The sequence below is a fragment of the Brienomyrus brachyistius genome, chromosome 1 (genome assembly GCF_023856365.1).
Source record: "Brienomyrus brachyistius isolate T26 chromosome 1, BBRACH_0.4, whole genome shotgun sequence".
NCBI classification, from domain to species: domain Eukaryota; kingdom Metazoa; phylum Chordata; class Actinopteri; order Osteoglossiformes; family Mormyridae; genus Brienomyrus; species Brienomyrus brachyistius.
Genome location: NC_064533.1, coordinates 40917724 through 40940513, shown reverse-complemented (window position 1 = coordinate 40940513; position 22790 = coordinate 40917724). Strand labels below are relative to the sequence as shown.

Here is a 22790-nt window from a genome sequence, read left to right as displayed (position 1 = left end):
TTAGTGTGTGTAAATCTTCCACCGTGAGTGCATCTTCCAGTCCAGCGTCTTACAACCTTGTGTTTCCCCATTTGTGTACTGCTTGTCGGGTGCCTGTTGTGATCCTTCTATTTACAATTGCACGCGGAGGATGCTGGGATATGCTCCCCGCTGGAGCTACACTAATATTAAAAAAGGAACCTGGTCGAGGAATCTGTTTGTCAACTAAATTTTGTACGTGAAGCGATGCATTTTTTTCACAAAAATTTTGCCTGTGAACCAAATTTTTCATAGACCACATTCCACAATGTTTGCACAATAAGAAAAAAATCCAAAAAATGTAAAGACATTCAGCTAATTTAGAATGAGACATGGATAAAATATGCAGAGAGCACCTCTATGACAATTACCATTATCATAAGTAATACATACTGTAGATTACCATTTCTGAATATGTTGAGAAACTCACGTAAGATGCAAAAAAACTCAATTTATGGTGCTCAATACCTCAATACAGAAGGCATCCAATAATTAATGCAAGGCAGTCAATAAAAACTGAATCATTTACAAGATGCATTTTAAACTTTATTAGTGTTCTGCTGACTTAGAACAATTTACATTAAACGTACATATGTCAAGATAATCAGAAGTGTTTCCAATTTTAAAAAAGTATATTTTAAACACTAATATTGCATTGTTATACTATATCAGCCAGCTCAATCAAGTTAACCATGCATTTGTGGTCTTTTTAATTCTAAGACCTTAAATTGCTAAACAGTGTCTTATGGAATGACATGAGTAGGGCTCAATAGTAATATTAATAATTATAATAATAATTATGAAATCAACTTCAAGACATGGCACAGTTTAGGAAAATACATTCCATCTGGGAGAAAAGAGAAAAAAATATAGCTAATTATAACAAAGGATAAATGTTTTCCAACTTCCAAGCTTGATGATACTTCCAGAAGGGAATCTCCTATCCCCATCTACTGCCTTTGCACAGAATGAAGCATAACATGAAGTGACAAAAGCATCTGCTGTGCAAGTGTGAGTTCTGACACATCTCTGGTAACCCACCATGCTCTAGAGACACCCCTAGTGTGCATGCATACTACATTCTGCATGTGTCCCAATGTGTGGCAGGTCAGTATTTGTCCACAATAAAATGAGGGATGTAAAGATCAGATCAGATCAGACTCAAACTACCACAAAAATTTCAAGCGATGGACAGCACCGGGGACAATTTGGACAGAAAGTCATCCTTGGAGCTAGTGTTAAAATGTCAGATATTCTGTACTGTGCATATTATGCTACATTTCAAAATCTGTAATTCAAATGAAACTGCAAAAATGCAAATATCATGATTAAGTACAAATTCCAGTTAATAAACAATTGGCAAGGCTGTACATTTACACACCACAATGTCACACGTCATGTTAAAAGGAAAAAAATAAAGTTCTTGAATAGTATAATAATTCGTAATATGGATTGGCTAATTAAGTTATGACACAAATCAGATTGAGGATTAATAAAAGTGAATATTGTTTAAATATCAGATATACAGTGCAAAGTCCGCAGATTCCAAAATCTTGACCGAAAAATAAGTGGCAAAACTGTGTTGTGTAACTCATTCTCAGGACTACATAACTCTTCATTGTTCGTCTTATATCGTGGGGAGAGGGGAGTGGAAGAAACACATTTCAAATACACCCGATGCTGCTAACATGCCAACTACTGCTTTCTGGGATGAGGCTTGTTTTCTCATCATGGGGAAGAAAGTAAATATGATCGGTGGGGATTTTTAAAAGAAGCGTTAATACAAGACCTTTCTATGTATTCTATTAGCAGTTTTTGTTTTTGGTTCACAGCGCCATTTCTTAGTTCCTGTAGCCTGGGATACAGCTTATATTTTAAATTTGTTCATAATGAGGTTTTGACATTTATGGGGCAGGGGACATCTGGTAGCCCAACCTTAAAAGAAAAAGACTGCAATACATAAGGAAGTTACTGTGTTTCACTCATGGTGTTACATTTATCCCATACCAAGTACTAAGAAAAGATAAAGAAAGAATTGTCAAATCTAAAAAAAAAATCTATCCTATTCTTTACTTTTAGAAAGACCTTGCTATGATAAGAGTGCCCTTAGTCATATCAATTTATTTACATTGCATTTACATTTATTTGGCAGCCATTTTTGTTCAAAGCGACGCACAGAGATCAGGGTCAGCCAGCATCTTTAGAGCTAACTGGGTTGAGGGCTTTGCCCAAATGTGATGTCACTTTGCAAGCCAAGGGATCTGAACCAGAGACCATCTGTTCACAGTCAAAAACCACCTCTGCTCAATTTAGTTTTACCAATTTAAAAATTTAAATCATCACAGATAAAATTTAACTTATAATTGTAAGAAAGGCTTCAAAATGAAAGCCATTCTCAAACAGACTGTTAAAAAAAAAAATACACATTTGGTTTTACGGTGACTACCTCCATGGCTCATAACATACAGGACTGAGCAGATTCCTTACCTCTAATAGGTAAATAGGAAACGGGTTCTGTGGGACGCTGCCATGCTTTCAGACATGTTACGCACTTTGAGATAGTTCACAAACCCTCTGAAGAACAGCAGCAGACCTTGAAAAACAAGACAAAGGACATGAATGTGTTATTAAAAAATACAAGTTATGCTAATTTTCAGTATTACAGTGACTTGGGTCTGAAAAGTTAATATTTGATTCAGCAGCCTTCAGATGTGAACATGACCCAGTCAGCTTCATGTCCAGGATGTACAGACCACTCCTACTGCCAGATAGAGAGGTCCACTGGACAAACTGCTTAACTGGAGATGAATTTTATGTAAATCCCATAACAGATGCACTGACTAGAGGCACAGTGCCAGTGATAAAAACACAAAAAAAAAATGCGTTCAAAGCAAAAGGTTGCTCTTCAGAGCCATGCAGCGCGTGCTCGGTTGGTTGATATGGGAAACGTGTTTGAAAGGAAATCCATGTTGGGGGTAGGGGAGTGCAATGGAATGCAGGTTTGGAGTTTGAAGGTGATCAGCTGAGGGACAGAAGTGTCCAGAGGGTGCCCAATGGTGAAGTGGTGAGGCCATATGACCAAAGGGGGATGCAACAGATGACACAAAAAAATAGGTCCCTCAGATGCAGCAAGAGTTAATTGAGAATAGATTTCAGGTATGAAAAAAACACCAAAAGTAGCTATAAAAAGGTATCAATTTTGTTTTCAAACAAATATCCTGCCTACATAAGTCACAGTACATACAAGTCACATCGCCTATAACTGTGTTTTGTAAAAAACAAACGGAGCATATCCTTAGAAGAAAATGACTAGCACAGCCCCTGACACATAATGAGTAATTTCAAGCCTACAATGAAATTGCTGAGCTATAAAAAGCACTTGCACAATTGAGGCAAAAGCCTGAGTTCATCTTTGTTCTACGCAAGCATTGATGAAAGCAGACATGAATGTTGCACATTGGATGTGTCCTGTCTTATGTCTGACGTTCCCCGTGGCAGGTTTTTAACCAGTGGGATCGTAAATGGATAAAACTATGGTATTCAATTATTCTCAAAACTGAAGCACATAAAAACAACACGTATGCTCTCGTGAACAGAAAAACCCTCCTCCCTATGTGCTCGTATATGCATGACACTCGCTTGGTGTTAAATTAGTTTCAAAACCCGAACCCCACACGCGTATGTGCTCGCAAGCAGGAAACCCACGCTAAGGCATGCTGGGCCATCTTTACATGCTTGCCTCTACACAACGCTTGCTCGGTCAACAGATTGAGTTTTAAGACTATGGAGGAGGGAGCAGTGGCTAATTTCTCCACTTCGTTGATTGGTCACTTTGAATCCTATGATTGGCTGTTTGCTTTGGAGGATGGAGAAGATAATCACTGACCAGTCAATGAGAGAAGAACCAGTTTCATGCTCTGTCATGATGTTGGAGCAAGGAAGTCTTGCACTGTTAACATTTTTCAGAGACCCTATCTTAATGTTGTATGTACACGGTGGTATCTGAAATCAGGCGTGTGTGTAGTTAATTAAAGCAGCGCTTGGAATTCAATGCAGGATTGCTGGAATTTCCCGCTTCATCTTAATGTATATAAAAGTCACTGCAGAATGGGATATTGTACAGCAAATTGTACAGTGGGCAGTGGTGTCTTAATGGTTAGAGAAGCGCACTTGTAATTGAAAGATTGCTAGTTCGAATTCCCGACCACCAAGGCACCACTGAGTGCCACTGGAATGTGAATGGGAGCGTGAATCGGGGAATGTGTGGCAAAATTGTAAAGTGCTTTGAGTGCTCTTAGGAATAGAAGATGCGCTATTTAAATGCAATCCATTTACTGATCACCAAAAATTCTATAGAGCATATGTACAGTCCTGGTATATATGTACAGTGCTTGAAGTAGGGAAAAATGGTTCCGGTACCCACCTTATTCACATTGGTATATTTATCGGCTGGTATCAACAAATCATTAAATTTTACATTCTGAACCATATATGAATAGTTCTGATTACATGCAATATTAAAATAGAATCTCTGAAAGATGTTAATTTAGTGTAAGACTTCCTTGCTCCGACATCATGACAGAGTATGAAAATGGTTGTTCTCTCATCAACTAGTGAATCACAGGATTCAAAGAGACTAATCCACGAAGTGGAGAAATCAGTCACTGTTTCCGCTTCCAAAGTCTCAAAACTCAACCTGTGGAGTGAGCAAATGTTGTGCAGACGCAAGCGTGTAGAGAGGGTCCAGCAAGTAAAAGCTAGTACAAAGGATGGGCGCATATGTGGGCCAGGTCCGGGGTTTTGAGACTAATTAAACTCCAAACAAGCTAGTGAGTATTGTGCAGATGTGGGCACATAGGAAGGAGGGGTTTTCTGCTCGCAAACGCTTGTCAGTACGTTGTATTTAAGTGCTTGAATTTTAAGAATAAAAATTAAATGTATAAAATATTACTGGGTGGATAACAGGGAATACTAAACTGAATCGCTTGGGGGCAGCACTCATAAGAAAATAAACAGTTTAAATCCTTACTATAAGTCTTATTAAATTACATCAAACAATCTTACTACCTGCATATAGATATAACCACTACATACATTTCAAAGGATCACTGTGATAAGTGCACTTTTGTATCAATGCAGCTGAGAGCAATACTATTCATAAACCATGCAATGATCCAACCTTCTCTAAAGGCAACAAGATTACATATATCTACTCACCTAGAACAAGGAAAATCCACCAGAGCCAGTACTGCCCATTGAAGTATCCAGTAAAATAGTCTGAAAACTGAAATGAAACAAGAGCAACGCCTTACATTCAATTAGCATACTGCACCATTCCTTACAAAAAACTGCATAATCCGATCTAAATGTATCAGAAAAAAACTGAAACCCAATATTTTTATGCTCTAGGGTCGCAAACAAGTCCATGTAACAATTACTCACAGATGTCCCGCCACACCTACCCTCACAATGAGAATCCACTTGATCAAAGAGAGGCCAAACCCACAGATGGCACCATATCTGCCTGCTATAGTATTGGTCAGGCAGAATGACAAGCAGAACCCAATCCAGTTGAAAAGAAAAGCCACTGTTTCACAGAGAGAGGGGAAGAAACTGGTATTTATTTATATTAACATAATCTAGCATTTCTTAACAAAAGTTAGCAAGTAAAATACAACACAAAACAATAAGGCCTACGTATACTGCTCAAAAAAAATTAAAGGAACACTTTGAAAACACATCACTTCTCAGTAGGAAAAAAACATGCTGGATATCTACACTGATATGGAATGAGTAATGTGTTAGGAATGAAAGGATGCCACATTGTTTGACGGAAGTTAAATTTAACCGACAGAGGGCTGAATTCAAAGACACCCCAAAATCAAAGTGAAAAAATGAGGCAGCAGGCTAGTCCATCTGCCCAAATTTCATTGCAGCAACTCAAAATCGTACTCAGTAGTTTGTATGGCCCCTACGTGCTTGTATGCATGCCTGACAATCTTGGGGCATGGTCCTAATGAGACCACGGATGGTGTCCTGGGGGATCTTGGTGTCAGACGAACCAAAACATAATGTCCCAGTGTTCTATTGGATTCAGGTCAGACGAGCATGGGGGCCAGTCAGTGGTATCAATTCCTTCATTCTCCAGGAACTGCATACATACTCTCGCACACATGAGGCCGGGCATTGTCGTGCACGAGAAGAAACCCAGGAACCACTGCACCAACGCAGGTTCTGACAATGGGTCCAAGCATTTCATCCCGATACCTAATGGCAGTCAAGGTGCCATTGTCTAGCGTTTCATGGTCTGTACGTCCCTCCATGGATATGCATCCCCAGCCCATCACCAAACCGGTCATGCCGAACAATGCTGCAGGCAGCATAACATTTTCCACGGCTTCTCCAGACCCTTTCACGACTTTCACATGTGCTCAAGGTGAACCTGCTCTCATCTGTGAAATGCACAGGGCATCAGTGGTGGGCATCAGGTTCTGGTATTCTATGGCAAATGGCAATTGAGTTCCACAGTGCTAGGCATTGAGCACAGGGCCCACTAGAGGGCATCGAGCTCTCAGGCCACCCTCACTGAAATCTGACTCTGTTTGGTCAGAGACATTCCCACCAGTGGCCTGCTGGAGGTCATTTTGTATGGCTCTGGCAGTGCTCATCCTGTTCCTCCTTGCACAAAGCAGCAGATACCAGTCCTGCAGATGGGTTAAGGACCTTCTACGGCCCTGTCCAGCTCTCCTAGAGTAACTGCCTGTCTCCTAGAATTCCCCCCATGCTGTTGAGACTGTGCTGGGGGAGACAGCAAACTTTTTGGCAACAGAATGTATTGATGCGCCATCCAAATGCAAAATTAGTGAAAAAGCAGTCAGAAAAGATGAGGAGGGGAAAACGTCACTGGCCTCCACCTGTTAACCATTTCCGTTTTGAGGGGGTCGACTCATTGTTGCCTCTCTAGTGCACCTGTTGTTAATTTCATTAACACCAAACCAGCTGAAACTGATTAACAACCCACTCTGCTACTTAATTGACCAGATCAATATCCCAGAAGTTTAACTGACTTGATGCTATACTCTGATTAAAGTGTTCCTTTACTTTTTTTTGCACAGTGTATATTCATAATGGCAGCTTAGCAGAGGATGCCCCCCGGTGGTTGCATGTTTAGTTACAATGTTTCAATTTAATTAAACATTTCAATTCTAACTCCTACACTCCAATTAATTATGGGCTGCAATGTATATTATTTCATTGACTGATACAGGACACCTGAATATTAAATTTTCAGCCTGTTCTTACTGACAATCTCTGGAAAGTTACTACAGAAATTTCACAACCAGGTATATATTTTGCCTTTGTGAACATTCATTGTGTTGTAGATCATAATAATTTTGTTAAAAAGTAAATCCAGTTAAGTTACATACTGAAAAAGGCCAACATGAAAATCCCATCGTTGCCAACTCTCAGCTGGTCGGCATCACTGAAATCCTCCCGGGGTGGAAATTCCTCCTCCTTCAGAAAGAGAAATGCATTACTCCCAAGGGTCAGACGGGAAGCAGAATTAAGGAGCACAGTCACTAAATTGAGGCTGTGTCTGTGTACGTTTTGTATTTTAATTATACTCCAAGAAATAGGTATAGATATATGTAAAAACATAAATTTTGTTCAACATTATTAACATCCATTTACCTGCCAAATGCATTATGGAAAGAGCACTGAAGATTTGTTGTAACAAAATATTTCAACAATCGACTACTCATGTCTACGGGCTGGTGAAGAGATTTCATTAGTGCTTGACTGATCCAGTAAATATTTAGAACGGCAGCAAGCTTTGATCATTGGCAACCTTTTTTCAGAATGTCATATTGTTTTGCTTGTACAATAATACTTATGTTTTCCTCCGAATCAAATACTTCATTGAACAGCAATACAGACACTCCTCTACTTTTGAATTTTCTGACATACGAACGAAGAGGACTGTAAGTCCAAATTGTGTTCATTGGGCTCCCGTTTCCTGTCCACAACATCAAATTTTTTTTTCTGCGTGCCAATTCCACCTAGTATGACTTCTGCCCGCTACTCCCACCGCGAACCAGTGTGGCATGCGTACTCACAGCATCCTAATTCTTTGTACTTGCGAATACCCTTAAAATAAGGTTGAATAACGACTTACAAACATTTTAAGTTATGAACAGCCATTTGGAACGCATCTCATTCGCAAGTAGAGGAGCGTCTGAACCTGAAACAAAAAATCATCCTCTTTGCCTAGTAGATATCCAGCATATCCATAATAATGCACTTCACAAAACAAGAGACCGCTCAAAAAAGGGGTAACACTATCCAAATATCACATCAAAGTGGTGCTAAACAGAATCAGGTACAGGTACAGCAGGTGCTGCCCACATCAGTCCGTAAAGAACTTCCTTAATCTGTACTTGAGACACCCAAGCAGAGTGAAAGCAGACAGAACTACCATGGGTAGTTGCCCTTGAACTGCTCCAACTGACCTTTTTTATTATTTACATAATAAAGGAAACTTATTTTAGCACTCTTGGTGCAAACAAAAATCTTGTGTGGAGAAAGAGGCTCTGTCATGCTCTGTTCTGCCCCATTTACACTGCTTTCCCCTCCCTCTCCGATCCCATGTAGCTAGGTCAAGGCAACACCAAAGGTTTACCCGCTGTGCCACCTCCACAGCTGCTGCTGCCATGGCGGCCGCTTTGGCCTTCTCTGCCTCATCGTAGGTGGGGAGGGAGGTCGCCACACTGTATGGGGGAGGGACCGGGAAGTCCCCCTGAAAGCCAGCCTCTGTGGGACATTGGAGATAGAAAGGCCTTATCGTCAGTGTGCTGGTCAATTATTAAATGGTAGGCACAGACACAACAGGGTTCACACATTTGTGAGCCATATGCCCTTCGTCAGAGGGCAAGTACTAAGAAAGGACTTTTTTATGTTGGAGGAAAATGTATTGGAGGAAACAGAGACGACTAATGGTTTAGACCGGTTTTTCTGCCACTTCTAGGTAGTTCAAGAAAAGTAGACTGCATTGCTGTTACATGAAACAAAACTTAACCCAGAGAAAGTGTTTCTCTTCCCAGTCAGTGCTCTCTGAAGCCACTGTGACCTGATATTTGTCAATTAAAAACATAAATAATGAATGAACAAACAAGCACCAGGGTAAAGCTTGTAATGAAGTTGAAAACAGAAAGCACCTTGATGATGTTTGAGGGATTATAGTTGTGATTATCTTTCATGTTCACTTGTAAGGAGATCATTGCACCTCCTCACATTGCATGCCAGAAGGCTGTACTTCGCAGTGAAAATAATGATGTGTGGATCATACACCCAACCATCTACTGGATTTGCCATGGTACAGTATTCTAAATATAATGACCTACCTTGCTTTATAGGACAAGTCATTCTAAGGAAATGGCCCAGTGTGTGCAAGGCACAGAGTGAAATAGCACTTCTCTGCACAAACCAGCATTTTTCTGACTAACAAAGACACTGCAAAAGACACACAGTTATATCTAAAGCAGTGGACAGGCAGTTACATGGAAATGCATAGTTACCTCAACAAAATGCTTTAGAGCACAGTGTAGTTTACTAAGAGATAGCCATATATTAAGTTCAATAATCTGCTGAAAATAAAGCATAAAAACACTGTTTTGTGAACAATATTGTTTAAAAGTAATAGTAATAATAGTATGCTGACGCAATGCCTTTTCCTTCAAAAGGCATTTTTGCGCCTTATATGGTACAGGCACCCTCAAAGCACAGTACAGGACTACCTTCTGCTCATAAATGTATTGCACAACCTTATTTGGATTGTAGACCACCCTAAGATTATTTTACCTGGTGCTGCCGTTGCTCCAGTCACAATGCTGGCATATGGAGGGGGTGGTGCCTCCACATCAACTGACAAAGTCGGTTCTGCCAGAGGGGGCTCATGGCTGGATGTAGAAGCCTCAGCTCTGGAGGAAGCTTCAGAGGGGTCATCCTCATTATGCAACTGGACACATAGGAGATGATTTTTTTAATTATTATTAATGAGAAAAACACTGCAAAGACAAGCCTGCATCCTGTATATGGGTACTGAGACAACTCATTTACATTAGGTTAATATAGTTAGCAGAATCCTTTGTCCTAAGTGACATACAGGTGAGGAATGTTTGGGGTCAATCCCTGGAATAGCTGGGGTTAAGGGCTTTTCTCAGGTGGTATGATTACTCTGCCAGCCTGGGACTTGAAACCTTCCAGATCAGGGCTCTAGTAGTAGCACTGCGGCTTCCAGCTTTCTCAGTTGGTCACACCAGCACATGATTTGAACACATCCTTATTTTTGGTGCAGTGTGGTATTAATCAATGACCTTGCATGCTGAATAATTATCCTAATTTGCATACCCTGGTTTTTCTGTTGATGGAATACTGATAGTGACTTAAGACTTGATATAACCCCATTACATTAGTGAGGGTTACGGGAGGCACCCCTAACTACTACCCATAACAGTCAGCTAGCCTGAATGATTAGTCTATTTATTACCAATTTCTAAATGAACAGTAGTGTACACAATGCACATCAAATTACTTTGTCATATGCTATCAAGACACTTGTATGTAATATACAAACCATCTAAATTATGTATCAATTATGTTATGCCCCTGTATGTACAAAATTACTACTGAATGCACGGGAAGCACTGTGGTTTGGACTCATTATTAAATTAAAAATGTTTCATTATATTAAACATGCAGAATTAACTGTAATAAAAAGTTAGAAAGTTACTGAGAGAAATGAGAGATTCCATAGTCACTCAGAGAGCTACGCGAATAGGGATGAAATTGAGAACCAGTGCCACTAGAGGACCGGTTTCAAATTTTCCAAAGCATTGGCATCATATGCCTCTATCAATTCCTTTATTGATGCCAGCAGGTGCGCATTGATTGCAAATTATCATCATCATACACGTGTGTCTTCTGTTGCCTTAAAAAAGGAGTCACCATAGCAGAGAGGAAGAAGTGGTGCAAAACATGGCTATATTTCACAAAGAAAAACGATAAGAACATTTGTAATGTCTGCAAAATGATTATTTCATAGGGTGCAAACACCAAGAACATGTTGAAACTTTTTAAGCAACATGGGATTCACTTCCAGGACTGCTATATCACTGACACTCTATGTATTTGCAGCACAAGTGCTGCCAGCAACTGGTACCTGACTTTCTCATGTGTCATTATTTATAAGCTCACGAAAGATTTGATATGATTCAAAAGCAATGACCCACACTATAAAGCAGTTAGAGGGGATGCAATACTTTCATAGACATGTTGTTACTCAAAAACAATCATCGCAGCTAGAGACAGTGGCAAACCTGACCACATTAGGAGAGCCTTATTTAGCATTATTTTCCACCGCAGCAAGTATCATACTTTTGGTACTTTCCCTTTTCTAATGACTTCTAGTTGAGTAGCAGCACCAAAAGTGCCAAACCAGCTGGGGCACTTCTTTGGTACTTCAGGGTGGGAACGCTTTCTTTGTCGACTGATTATGGAAATAGCCTGTCTCTGAAGTGCAATACAACCGCAATCTTTAGAAAGAAAAAAAAAAGTTAAGAACTTGGAAAACAACGATACACGAAGTAAAAAAAAAAAAAAAAAAACATTTCAATCTGGTTGGAAGAAGAGATAAAACAAAAAGGATGGCATAAGATTTTTTTCAATTAATATACTACGGCAGTATAGTATTTTTTTGTTGTAAAAAATACTGGAGCGTTTATAAAGCAAAAACAAGTTCACAAACCTATGTAGGAGTGATTTAAATAGCAAAGATGACAATGATTATCTCAGAATGCATGCAGCGTTCATGCAAAAGCAGTGGAGGTAAACTTGATCTAATACATGTTCAAAAATCAGGTTATCCAAAAAAAGTAATAATTATAATTGCAATGTAAGCTGACATTTTTTATTCTATGACAAAGTAGAAATATTTTAGCGAAACAAAATCCCCACGTTCCCTGTTGGAATTAATAACACGCATTGTAATATGCTACAGCCATTTTTCAAATTCAGTACAAAATACCCAGCCTCACCTTTGTGAAGTCATTCAGTGCTGGTAACTGTTTTTACACCAGTGAAAAACCAACACCTTGAAGTACCATACTTTCTTGAAGTACCTGAAGTACAGTACCTGGTCTGGTGGAAAAGCATCATAGGAGTTCATCAGTACACGTAATATTATCTAACTGTTTGGTGTGTGGTTCAATACGCAAACATGAACCATGGTATTACAAAATGGCTGTTATTTTCCTACACGTATTGGCACAAATGCAAGACGTATTTTTTGGGGGGCAAAAAACAATCGTAAAAAAATTGGATTGTCTTATTTTTAAGGGCTACAATTTAAATGTTATTATACAATAGCAGATGCCGTAAATTACCCACCTCCTGACTAAAGGTAGTCGCATACCTTGACATGGTCAACGTCATTTCAATAATACCATGATGCATGAGCAATGATCCCACCCACTGTTGGCAACTGGATGACATAGTGGGATGCCCAGATTGGTCAGCGCCCAGCATGCTTTGTACCATGCTAATCTTTAAAGTTTTTCTTAATTGTTTACACACAATTACTTGTACTTGAGACACAATGACTACAACATGTAATTGATGCACCAACCCTCTGAACCAATTCTGCTAAACCACAAGCACAATTCCTGCTTTACACTCAAATTGCAGTTTTAAAACACACTTTTTTCATAACACTACACACAATTCTCTGCATTTGGCGCAATTTTCATGAAGAAAATCTGTTTTCACAAGGAACACACTGTCATTCAAAATTGTAAATTCAGTTGCCCTACTTTGCATACTAGCTCATAACATAGGTAAACACCTGTCACACAATTGCAATTTAGAAATCAGAACTTTATAAAAGGGCAACAGGTGAGCTCTTCTGTTTTGGAACAATGGATGCCAACGTTGGAAACAGAGGCAGAGCCAGAGGAGTGAGAGTAAGAGGAGGACAACGGGGAGGACGAGGGCGAGGTAAGCCAAGGAAAGTAATCTCTCATGAGATCAAAGTCACTTCGGTTGACCATGTGGTCAACCATGGTCCAACAATGAAGCAGGCTGGGCAAAGAGTACAGCCAAATTTGAGCAGGTACACTTTAGCATCCATCAAATGGACTTTCCGAAATGAGAATAGGTAAGATCTCACTGTACTCAATGAGTACATTACTGTAGTACAGTATTGCCTATGAAAATACTGTGAAGCATGTTTCAAGTATTTGGGAAATGTATTCCTACTTTGTATTCCTACACAGTAGGCCTACAGTATTTACAGTATTTCACAGTATACCATGTGTATTACAGAACTGAAAGATTACCAACACGAACAGGAGACTGAAATTATAAACATGGTTCTAGAAAACAATGCCATAACATTACAGCAAATGTAAAGAAAAATAGAAAACAGCAACATATTTCAAAATATTGATAGGGTAAGCTTAAACACTGCAGGCTGCCATTTGAACGCAATTCAGAAAGAGTCAAAGAATTGCAATATAACTATGCGCAAGTCCCATACAAACCTACAATTGATGCATACTCTCAACACTGTATAAATTACAGTATACATATTTCAGTACTGTATAGTAATCATACTCTGTGTTTCACAAAAGTGACCACTCCAAGTCTGTATTATGTATCACGTGTGTTTCAGAGAGTCCTTGAGCTAGAGGTGGCTGCAGTGGAGCATCAGTTCATCTTCATTGATGAGGTTGGATTCAACCTCACAAAAAGACGAAGGCGGGGAAGGAATGTCATTGGCCAGCATGCCATTGTTGAAGTCCCTGGCCAGAGTGGTGGGAACATCACAATGTGTGCAGCAATTGCCAACCATGGTGTCATTCATCACCATTGGTTGTGATGAACACTGTGTACATTGTTTTTGTGGGAAAAATACTGCAAAATATATTTGGTATCGTGCATTTGTGCGTTTTGTATAAAAACAATATTCTGAAATATTTTACAATGCACTTATGTAGGCCTGTGTACTGTCTGTAGTAAGTGTAAACACTGAACAAAAAAAAAAGACTATGTCATTAAAATCATTATGATGATTGGAGAAGTGGTCATGTTAATGTAATTAAGCACATCAATGATCAACTGGTTATAAATGTCTATTCATATGATGGTTTTTTTGTGTCATTTGAAAACAAAACATTTTGAGAAAGAATTACATTCTTTTGAATCATTTTGCAAGAGATTTGAAGGGTTTTGCCCATTGTGTGTGTGTTTTTGATTTGTGTGTAGAGTTCTGACGATATGAGGCATGCTTTCAGAAAATGTGTGTAAACAATTGGGGAAAACTGTAAATGGGGTAAATTTGTGTGCATTCCTGAATTATAGTTAATTGTAAATGTCAGTGTGTAATGTTTGCTGTGGAATGTGTGTGTTTCATTAGCGTATAGCCGTCAGCGTCATGTAAACTGTTGGTTTGCTTGTCTGTGCTGCTGCTAGTATTAATTAAACCAATAGTGATTTAAAAAGAGAGAGTATTTTAGAGAACGGAGAATAAAGAATATTTTATTTTAAAAAAGTGTTATCTTTATTAAGATGACGACCACTCGCCACAATACTTTTTGCCTGCTTTTTTGGGTCTGCTGCATCAAAAACATTCTGCACTCTCTTGGGTGTGGAGTTTGTAATATTGATTATCTGTCTACTCTTACTGTGCTGTGATTGCTTGTGGTAAATTGTTATGCTTAAAATGGTTTTTCTTCATAAGATAAGATTTGGTAGCAGTTGCCTTGCTTCAAAGAGTGTTGACATGCTTATCTTTTTCTAAAGAACCTCAGCATGAAGAAATAGGCATCTCATTAGGGTATCAACTTAATTTTGCATTGTGTTATTTTTACATTTAATACTGCCTATACAAGTATGTATAGGTAAAAAAAATAAAGCAGTAATTCACAAATGTCCCTTAACTTTTATTTCATTGCAGACAGTATGAACACAAGTTAATTTACGTTTTTTTTGGTCAACATCATCTGATTTGTAAACAAACATCCATTCTTGCCATTCAGGCTTGCAACATTGCATCATTAAATAATGATGTGATTTGAAACTGGTTATGTTAATAGGTGATTGCAATCATGATTCGGTACAATAGCAGCATCGAGGAAAGGCCTACTCCTTCAGGAGCAAAGATGGGCAGAGGATAGCCAGTTTGCCACCAAGTGCGGGCAAAATTTTTTGAAATGATGAAGAAAAAAAAACGTTTCTCAAAGAAAGACAGGAAGAGATTTGGGCATTCCTCCCTCTACAGTGCATAACATAGTGAAAAGAATCAGGGAATCTGGAGAAATCACCGTGCGCAAAGGCCAAGGGCGCAAGCCTAAACTGAATGGCCGTGATCTCCGAGCCCTCAGACGGCACTGCATTAAAAACCATCATTCATCAATAAATGATATAACTGCGTGGGATCAGGACTACATCAGGAAGTGACTCTCAAGCACTACAGTACGTAGTTACATTAGGAAATGCCAACTAAAACTGTACTGTGCCAAAAGGAAGCCCTACATAAATAGTGTCCAGAAGCACCGTCGACTTCGCTGGGCTCAGAGGCATCTGGGATGGTCCATTGTGCAGTGGAAACGTGTATTGTGGTCAGACGAATCGGTGTTTCACATCTTTTTTGGAAGAAATGGATGGCGTGTGCTGCGGACCAAAGAGGAAAAGGACCATCCAGACTGTTACCAGATACAAGTCCAAAAGCCAGGGTCTGTCATGGTATGGGGTTGTGTCAGTGCCTTCGGCAATGGTAACTGGCACTTCTGCGATGGCACCATCAATGCTGAGAAGTATATCTCAGTTTTGGAGGAACAAATGCTGCCTTCAAGACAACGTCTTTTCCAGGGACGCCCATGCTAATTTCAGCAAGACAAAGCCAAACCACACATACTGCGCACATAACAAAGGCATGGCTGCTTAAGAAGAGGGTGCGGATGCTTGACTGGCCTGCTTGCAGCCCTGATTTGTCTCCTATAGAGAATGTTTGGCGCATTTTGAAACAAAAAATGCATCAACGAAGACCCTGTACTGTTGCGCACCTAAAACGTTGTTTGCAGGAAGAATGGGACAAACTAACACCTGCAACACTTAGTCACTTGATTTTTTCAATGCCTAAACATCTTTTAAGTGTTGTTAAAAGACAGGGGAACTGTACAAAGTGGTAAATGCTGTACTGTCCCAACTTTTTTTGGAATGTGTTGCAAGCCTGAACGGCAAGAATGGATGTTTATTTACAAATCAGATGATGTTGACCAAAAAAAACATAAAGTAAGTTTTCATACTGTCTGCAATGAAATAAAAGTTAAGGGACATTTGTGAAATACTGCTTTATTTTTTTATTCACATTTTTCACCCTGTCCCAACTTTTTCTGATTTAGGGTTGTACTTTAATAACAACATAAGTGGAGTTTCGGTCAACATTACCATCCACATTTGATGTGTTCTTGATGTTGTCCTTCAAAACAATCATTAGAGCTGAGCGGTATGACCAAAAATTTATATGACGGTATTTTTCAAAGTTATATCGGTTTCACGGTACATGATGCTATTTTTTTGTTTTGTCTAAGTATGACAGGTCATTTACCACATTTTACAGGACACATTTTTGTTTTCCGTTTTTGTATTGTTCCCATATTAACAATATTATTTTATTATTAGCCATTGCGCCTATCCGCTATGGCTAACGTGTTTGTTGGCTAACTGCTTATAGATTTCCTTTTCTTAGAAGGAAAATGCATTGCCTGGATTTATTGCAAAGGCTTTAATGGGCAAATTACCTCAATATACAGTACAAGCCAAAAGTTTGGACACACCTTCTCATTGTGTTTTCTTTATTTTCATGACCATTTACATTGGTAGATTCTCACTGAAGGCATCAAAACTATGAATGAACACATATGGAGTTATGTACTTAACAAAAAAAGGTGAAATAACTGAAAACATATTTTATATTCTAGTTTCTTCAAAATAGCCACCCTTTGCTCTGATTACTGCTTTGCACACTCTTGGAATTCTCTCACTGAGCTTCAAGAGGTAGTCACCTGAAATGGTTTTCCAACAGTCTTGAAGGAGTTCCCAGAGGTGTTTAGCACTTGTTGGCCCCTTTGCCTTCACTCTGCAGTCCAGCTCACCCCAAACCATCTCGATTGGGTTCAGGTCCGGTGACTGTGGAGGCCAGGTCATCTGCCGCAGCACTCCATCACTCTTCTTCTTGGTCAAATAGCCCTTACACAGCCTGGAGGTGTGTTTGGGGTCATTGTCCTGTTGAAAAATGAATGATCGTCCAACTAAACGCAAACTGGATGGGATGGCATGTCGCTGCAGGATGCTGTGGTAGCCATGCTGGTGCCTTCAATTTTGAATAAATCCCCAACAGTGTCACCAGCAAAACACCCCCACACCATCACACCTCCTCCTCCATGCTTCACAGTGGGAACCAGGCATGTGGAATCCATCCATTCACCTTTTCTGCGTCTCACAAAAACACCGCGGTTGGAACCAAAGATCTCAAATTTGGACTCATCAGACCAAAGCACAGATTTCCACTGGTCTCATGTCCATTCCTTGTGTTTCTTGGCCCAAACAAATCTCTTCTGCTTGTTGCCTCTCCTTAGCAGTGGTTTCCTGGCAGCTATTTGACCATAAAGGCCTGATTCACGAAGTCTCCTCTTAACAGTTGTTCCAGAGATGGGTCTGCTGCTAGAACTCTGTGTGGCATTTATCTGGTCTCTGATCTGAGCTGCTGATAACTTGTGATTTCTGAGGCTGGTGACTCGGATGAACTTGTCTTCAGAAGCAGAGGTTACTCTTGGTCTTCCTTTCCTGGGTCGGTCCTCATGTGTGCCAGTTTCGTTGTAGCGCTTAATGGTTTTTGCGACTCCACTTGGGGACGCAATTAAAGTTTTTGCTAATTTTCCAGACTGACTGACCTTCATTTCTTAAAGTAATGATAGCCACTCGTTTTTCTTTAGTTAGCTGATTGGTTCTTGCCATAATATGAATTTTAACAGTTGTCCAATAGGGCTGTCGGCTGTGTAGTAACCTGACCTCTGCACAACACAACTGATGGTCCCAACCCCATTGATAAAGCAAGAAATTCCAGTAATTAAACCTGATAAGGCACACCTGTGAAGTGAAAACCATTTCAGGTGACTACCTCTTGAAGCTCACCGAGAGAATGCCAAGAGGGTGCAAAGCAGTAATCATAGCAAAGGGTGGCTATTTTGAAGAAACTAGAATATAAAACGTTTTCAGTTATTTCACATTTTTTTGTTAAGTACATAACTCCATATGTGTTCATTCATAGTTTTGATGCCTTCAGTGAGAATCTACCAATGTAAATGGTCATGAAAATAAAGAAAACACATTGAATGAGAAGGTGTGTCCAAACTTTTGGCCTGTACTGTATATGTTGTATGCTGACATTCCACACTAACACATACAATACCTGTTCATCAGTTAAACCTCTCCTTTAGTCTTCCACCACATGCACAGAACTGAGGAAGTCTGTCTTTTGTTCTTATGCACGAGTGGAATATATTACAAAATATATTGAATTTAGACTTGCCTTCTCTGAATGTGTTTAAAAATCGTAGCACTGTTTGCATAGAGGCTTATCAATATCCTTAGCCTTTCCATGCTCGTCAGCAAAATACTTCCAAACGGCACTTTTGCATTTTTATTTTTTACTAAAGCAGCTTGCAAAGTGCCTTCAACAGCATAATTTGTCATGTTTGGCCAACTCGGTATGCGTGTGTTAACCAGGGTAAATGCATTCAGTGGCTGAGAGGGGGGAAGGTGCTGCACAAGTGTGTGCGTGCATGCGCGCCTGCACTGTAGTGGTGCTGTATGAAGTGTGATGAATGAGGTGAAAACCGCACTGATGGTATCAATAATGTTGAATATGAGTATCAGATACTAATTTTTAATATCAATTAATATCTGAGAATCGATTTGACAACCCCAGTGTCTCATTATTTTCAACTATAGCGTCAGCTGTATCTTCTGTTTCTGATCTTTCACGGTACACCAGTGAAAAAGGTCTCCCCTTAAACAGTGTCCAGCTGCGCCACTTCCCAAATGTTGTGTAGGCTATTTAAACTGGTATTGTGGTATAAGAAAAATTCATATCATAACAATAATAAAAACTATTTTTGGTATGAACTGGTACAACGCCCAGCACTAACAGTCATACTGCCATTCATCGCTTTGAAAAGCATCCGCCAATATTTTGGCAGCAATCATTTCACTGCGTAAAAGTCATTGCAAAATTTCCCAGCAAATAAAATATTCATAAGCAAGGCTTAAAATTCACCTTGAAGCATTTTATGCAAGATCATTTAGAATTTAGAACTCAGAACAACAGCTTATGTGTAGTTATGACACCCAGCCATCAGCACTCCAATTACCTGGGAATCAATTAACACATTTACTTTCCAAAGCAACTCCTAAAGCAGTAGAGATGTAAACAAACTGGGATGGTACTGGTCTCCAATTTTGTAAACAGCATGGTTCTTGCATAAAAGAGTCATACCATTGTAAGATGATCTCCAGTTCCACCAGCTGCCACTGTCAGATTATCTGATGGCTTGGGAAACTAGTTTTTCTTACAATTCTCTAGCAACACCAACAGAATGTAACAGTTTTGTTAAAAAGTGTTTTCTCTGAGGATGTATAACAAAGGATACTATGTATGTTACACTCTTGGATAACTCCATTTAATTCCAATGACACTAATGTATGAAGGTGTTCTAAACTACTTAATCCAGCCATTTAAATATTCTTCTAGAGAGCATTAAGTATTCCTTTACAATTACGAAATGATTCCCCTGCATTTCTATAGTTATTGAGATTCTTATTTTTGGGTAGCATAACAATACACACATGCCCTTTGCTGTATGGGATAGGGTCCAGGCCACCAATGGGATCTTGAATTAGCTATGCAGTTGCTAGATGAATATACAAAAGCTATTATGATATGTTGCATACAAAGAAGGTGTGTGTGTGTGTGTGTGGGGGGGGGGGGGGGGTAGAATGCTGAACTGAAAACCTAATCATACTTTCATACATACATTCCTGATATCTTGTTTTGCTGGTGATAACTGCCAAAGAATCACTATCAGACAAACACCAGAGATTGCCGATTCCTGATAATATTGCCGTTTTGCCTATTACATACACAAAAACTTGCATTCATATCAGTTCATTATCAAAAGTTTAACTGCACATAAAAATGCATTTTAGCTACAATACTTTCATCTGTTTGTGACGATTATGTTATTGTTATTATTATACATATTTTCTATTCCATCCTTGGATGGAATGCCAATCCATCAAGAGCACATACAATCACACTTCACAATACACACTGTAGATAATCAATAACTGCCACTTTGCCCAACTACATATCTTTGGAAAACAAGAGAAACATTAAGTACATGCAGGAAACCCACACATTACTCAGAACATGCACAGAAACACAGGGCAACCCCCAACCTAGGAGGTCTGAGGCGACACTTCTATCCATTGTGAATTTTCCATACAGATTATCTAACACAGGCCTGCAATGAGCCTGGAAGCTCGCTTATGGCAAAGGTTGTCTAACACCAGCCAAATAACACCATTATACAAAAAATACAACTGTCTCAATTTATACATCAGGAAAAGCATGAAAGGTGTTACGCAAGATATGAACGTCACAGCAAGCTTTCAGTTTTCTTCAATCCACTAGATCAGCATGTTCAAAACGCAATCGCATGTTTTTGATTTTCCGTTGGTTGATTTTCTTATGTGTCAATCTACCATCACGCAGAGAGCAAAATGCTCCATGAAAGCCAATATTAAACACTGATAAGACAGGATCAAAAGTACCATAGACGCTCATCGATGAATGGTCTATATACAACGCCTCAAATTGCCTACACTGACTGTAACACATAAGCGCCCTTTCCCATGAACTACGGCCGATCGCACCGCAATAAAGCCGTGCTCGTGCACCGCATTTATGCCCACGTCTAAACAACCACTGAGAAGAAACAGTAAACGTCTATTTGCATATACAACATGCTGAATTAAAGGCTTACGTTTCATGGAAATTGAGGGCCGATGGTTAGCGATGTCAAGCTGGCACGTACGCCCACACGGCTAGCTAGCTTACAAGCTAAAAATGCGGAAGTGTGGATAACAACGATGTTCAAGTAGTTATATTTTTCGTACGCTTATATCATATACCACACCTTTAGTTACATGTATTGTATATTGTCTGGTTTACTCGTTGTTTCGGGCAGTATCGGGGGATCTATTTGTTTCCTTACCACTCGGTATCGGCTTGCCGCCTGGTGATGGTCCATCGCGTCGGCTAAGCTAGCGAAGACGGCTAGCGGAAATCGAGATCAAACGCTGCTACTCCGCTGAACCACCTCTCCCGCTGCGGTTGGGGGCCCACGTCGTTCAGGTCAGATGGTTTAAATTGCGTAAACGGTGCCTACGCGACTTCCTAGATCAAAGAACATTGTATAAGGCACCCAGACCCAGAGAGCTGTGAGATAAAAAAAATAATAAAATAGAGAAAAAAAACAACCGCAGGCAACGTGACGTGCGGCAACGGCAGAGGACTACGGACTCCCGCCTCGGCTTCACTCGGTTTCGCTCGGCTCAGTAGTAATTAGCCGCTGTGACAGCTCGCAGGATTCCTGGTTATAGCGCGCATTTGTGGAAAATCAGTGATATTCGATGAAGCTTAAATACCTCCATCCAAGTATGTAAGATTTTTATTGCTGGGCGAGATAATAATTTACTAGTCACCAATAACAATTAGCATGTATCAAATTTAACGCATTTTTCATTACATTACACACACTCCATGTCATAAATATAATAATAAGGATTAAACTAAATTTTCAATAAATTATATAACAGTTTTTCAGAGTAATTAGTAAAAGGCGGAATTCTACTGCAATTTTTGTGGAATGTAGGAACGCGGGAAAATCAGTTAAGATAACTATTCCCTTGTCATGGATTTTAAGTTTAATATTTTGAAGGAGTGAAGATGAATTTGCTAGTTCAAAATCATTTTTGTATAAATACAGTATTATACGGCAGCGTGCCTATTATTAAGACACAGATTTGCGATAATCATATTTGCGATTTATATAAAACTTTATCGAGTAACAATTTTTCCAAATAATATACGTTTACACAGATAAGTAACTTCTTCATAACAATCAGAAGTTAAGAATGAAATACTATGATTTAGTCAGAACAATTTTCGCCGACTCTAATGGTCAATTTATGCTTTTTAAATTAAAATAAATACAAACAAAAAACTCTAATGCAGACATAAAACATCAGAGAGCGGGCGGGGGCAGAGAGCGCAAACTGCCACTTTTCACATTTTTCTTATTTGGCAAACCATAGTTTTTAAAGTAATCAATATAAGGTACAATGACATATGTCTGCATTATAACACATGAACATGAACAGCCAGGGGTGTATGTATACAATAGACAAACATAATCCAATACACACACACACACATCACATATAGGCAACTGGAAGGAATTGATAAGTTGATGTTTTTGTGCTTTTTTGTTTTTAAACTTCTGAATAGCATCTAGCCTACGCATTGCGTAAATTCCACTAGAAAATATGTGAAGTTTGGTTTGGTTTTTGCCCACTTTATGTATATGAAATTT

The 22790-nt window shown here is 39.3% G+C and overlaps 1 protein-coding gene across 2 annotated transcripts; it reads right to left on the bottom strand.

Moving 5' to 3' along the window:
• Positions 1 to 542: 542 nt before the first annotated feature.
• LOC125704102 (NEDD4 family-interacting protein 2-like) lies at positions 543 to 21743 on the bottom strand. Of its 2 annotated transcripts, XM_048969440.1 has the most exons (8): positions 21411 to 21743; positions 9877 to 10033; positions 8699 to 8829; positions 7446 to 7533; positions 5481 to 5605; positions 5236 to 5302; positions 2506 to 2611; positions 543 to 1953 (listed from the first exon to the last, which is right to left on the bottom strand). In XM_048969440.1, the coding sequence occupies exons 1-7, from the start codon at positions 21444 to 21446 to the stop codon at positions 2508 to 2510; spliced, it is 708 nt and encodes a 235-aa protein (XP_048825397.1). In that variant the 5' UTR covers positions 21447 to 21743; the 3' UTR covers positions 543 to 1953; positions 2506 to 2507. The 2 variants fall into 2 exon arrangements, with proteins under 2 accessions (XP_048825397.1, XP_048825390.1); XM_048969433.1 differs by having other exon boundaries at positions 543 to 2611.
• Positions 21744 to 22790: the final 1047 nt, after the last annotated feature.

What these genes read in the sequence shown, in the direction of transcription:
- LOC125704102 (XM_048969433.1), bottom strand. Translation starts at nt 21,446, where the DNA reads ATGGACCATCACCAGGCGGCAAGCCGATACCGAGTG. An exon ending in CTGTGGAGGTGGCACAGCGG is followed by an intron (nt 7,534 to 8,698) that starts GTAAACCTTTGG and finishes CTCTTTCTGAAG; the next exon opens with GAGGAGGAATTTCCACCCCG. An exon ending in GTGGATTTTCCTTGTTCTAG is followed by an intron (nt 2,612 to 5,235) that starts GTGAGTAGATAT and finishes TTGTTTTTCAAG; the next exon opens with GTCTGCTGCTGTTCTTCAGA.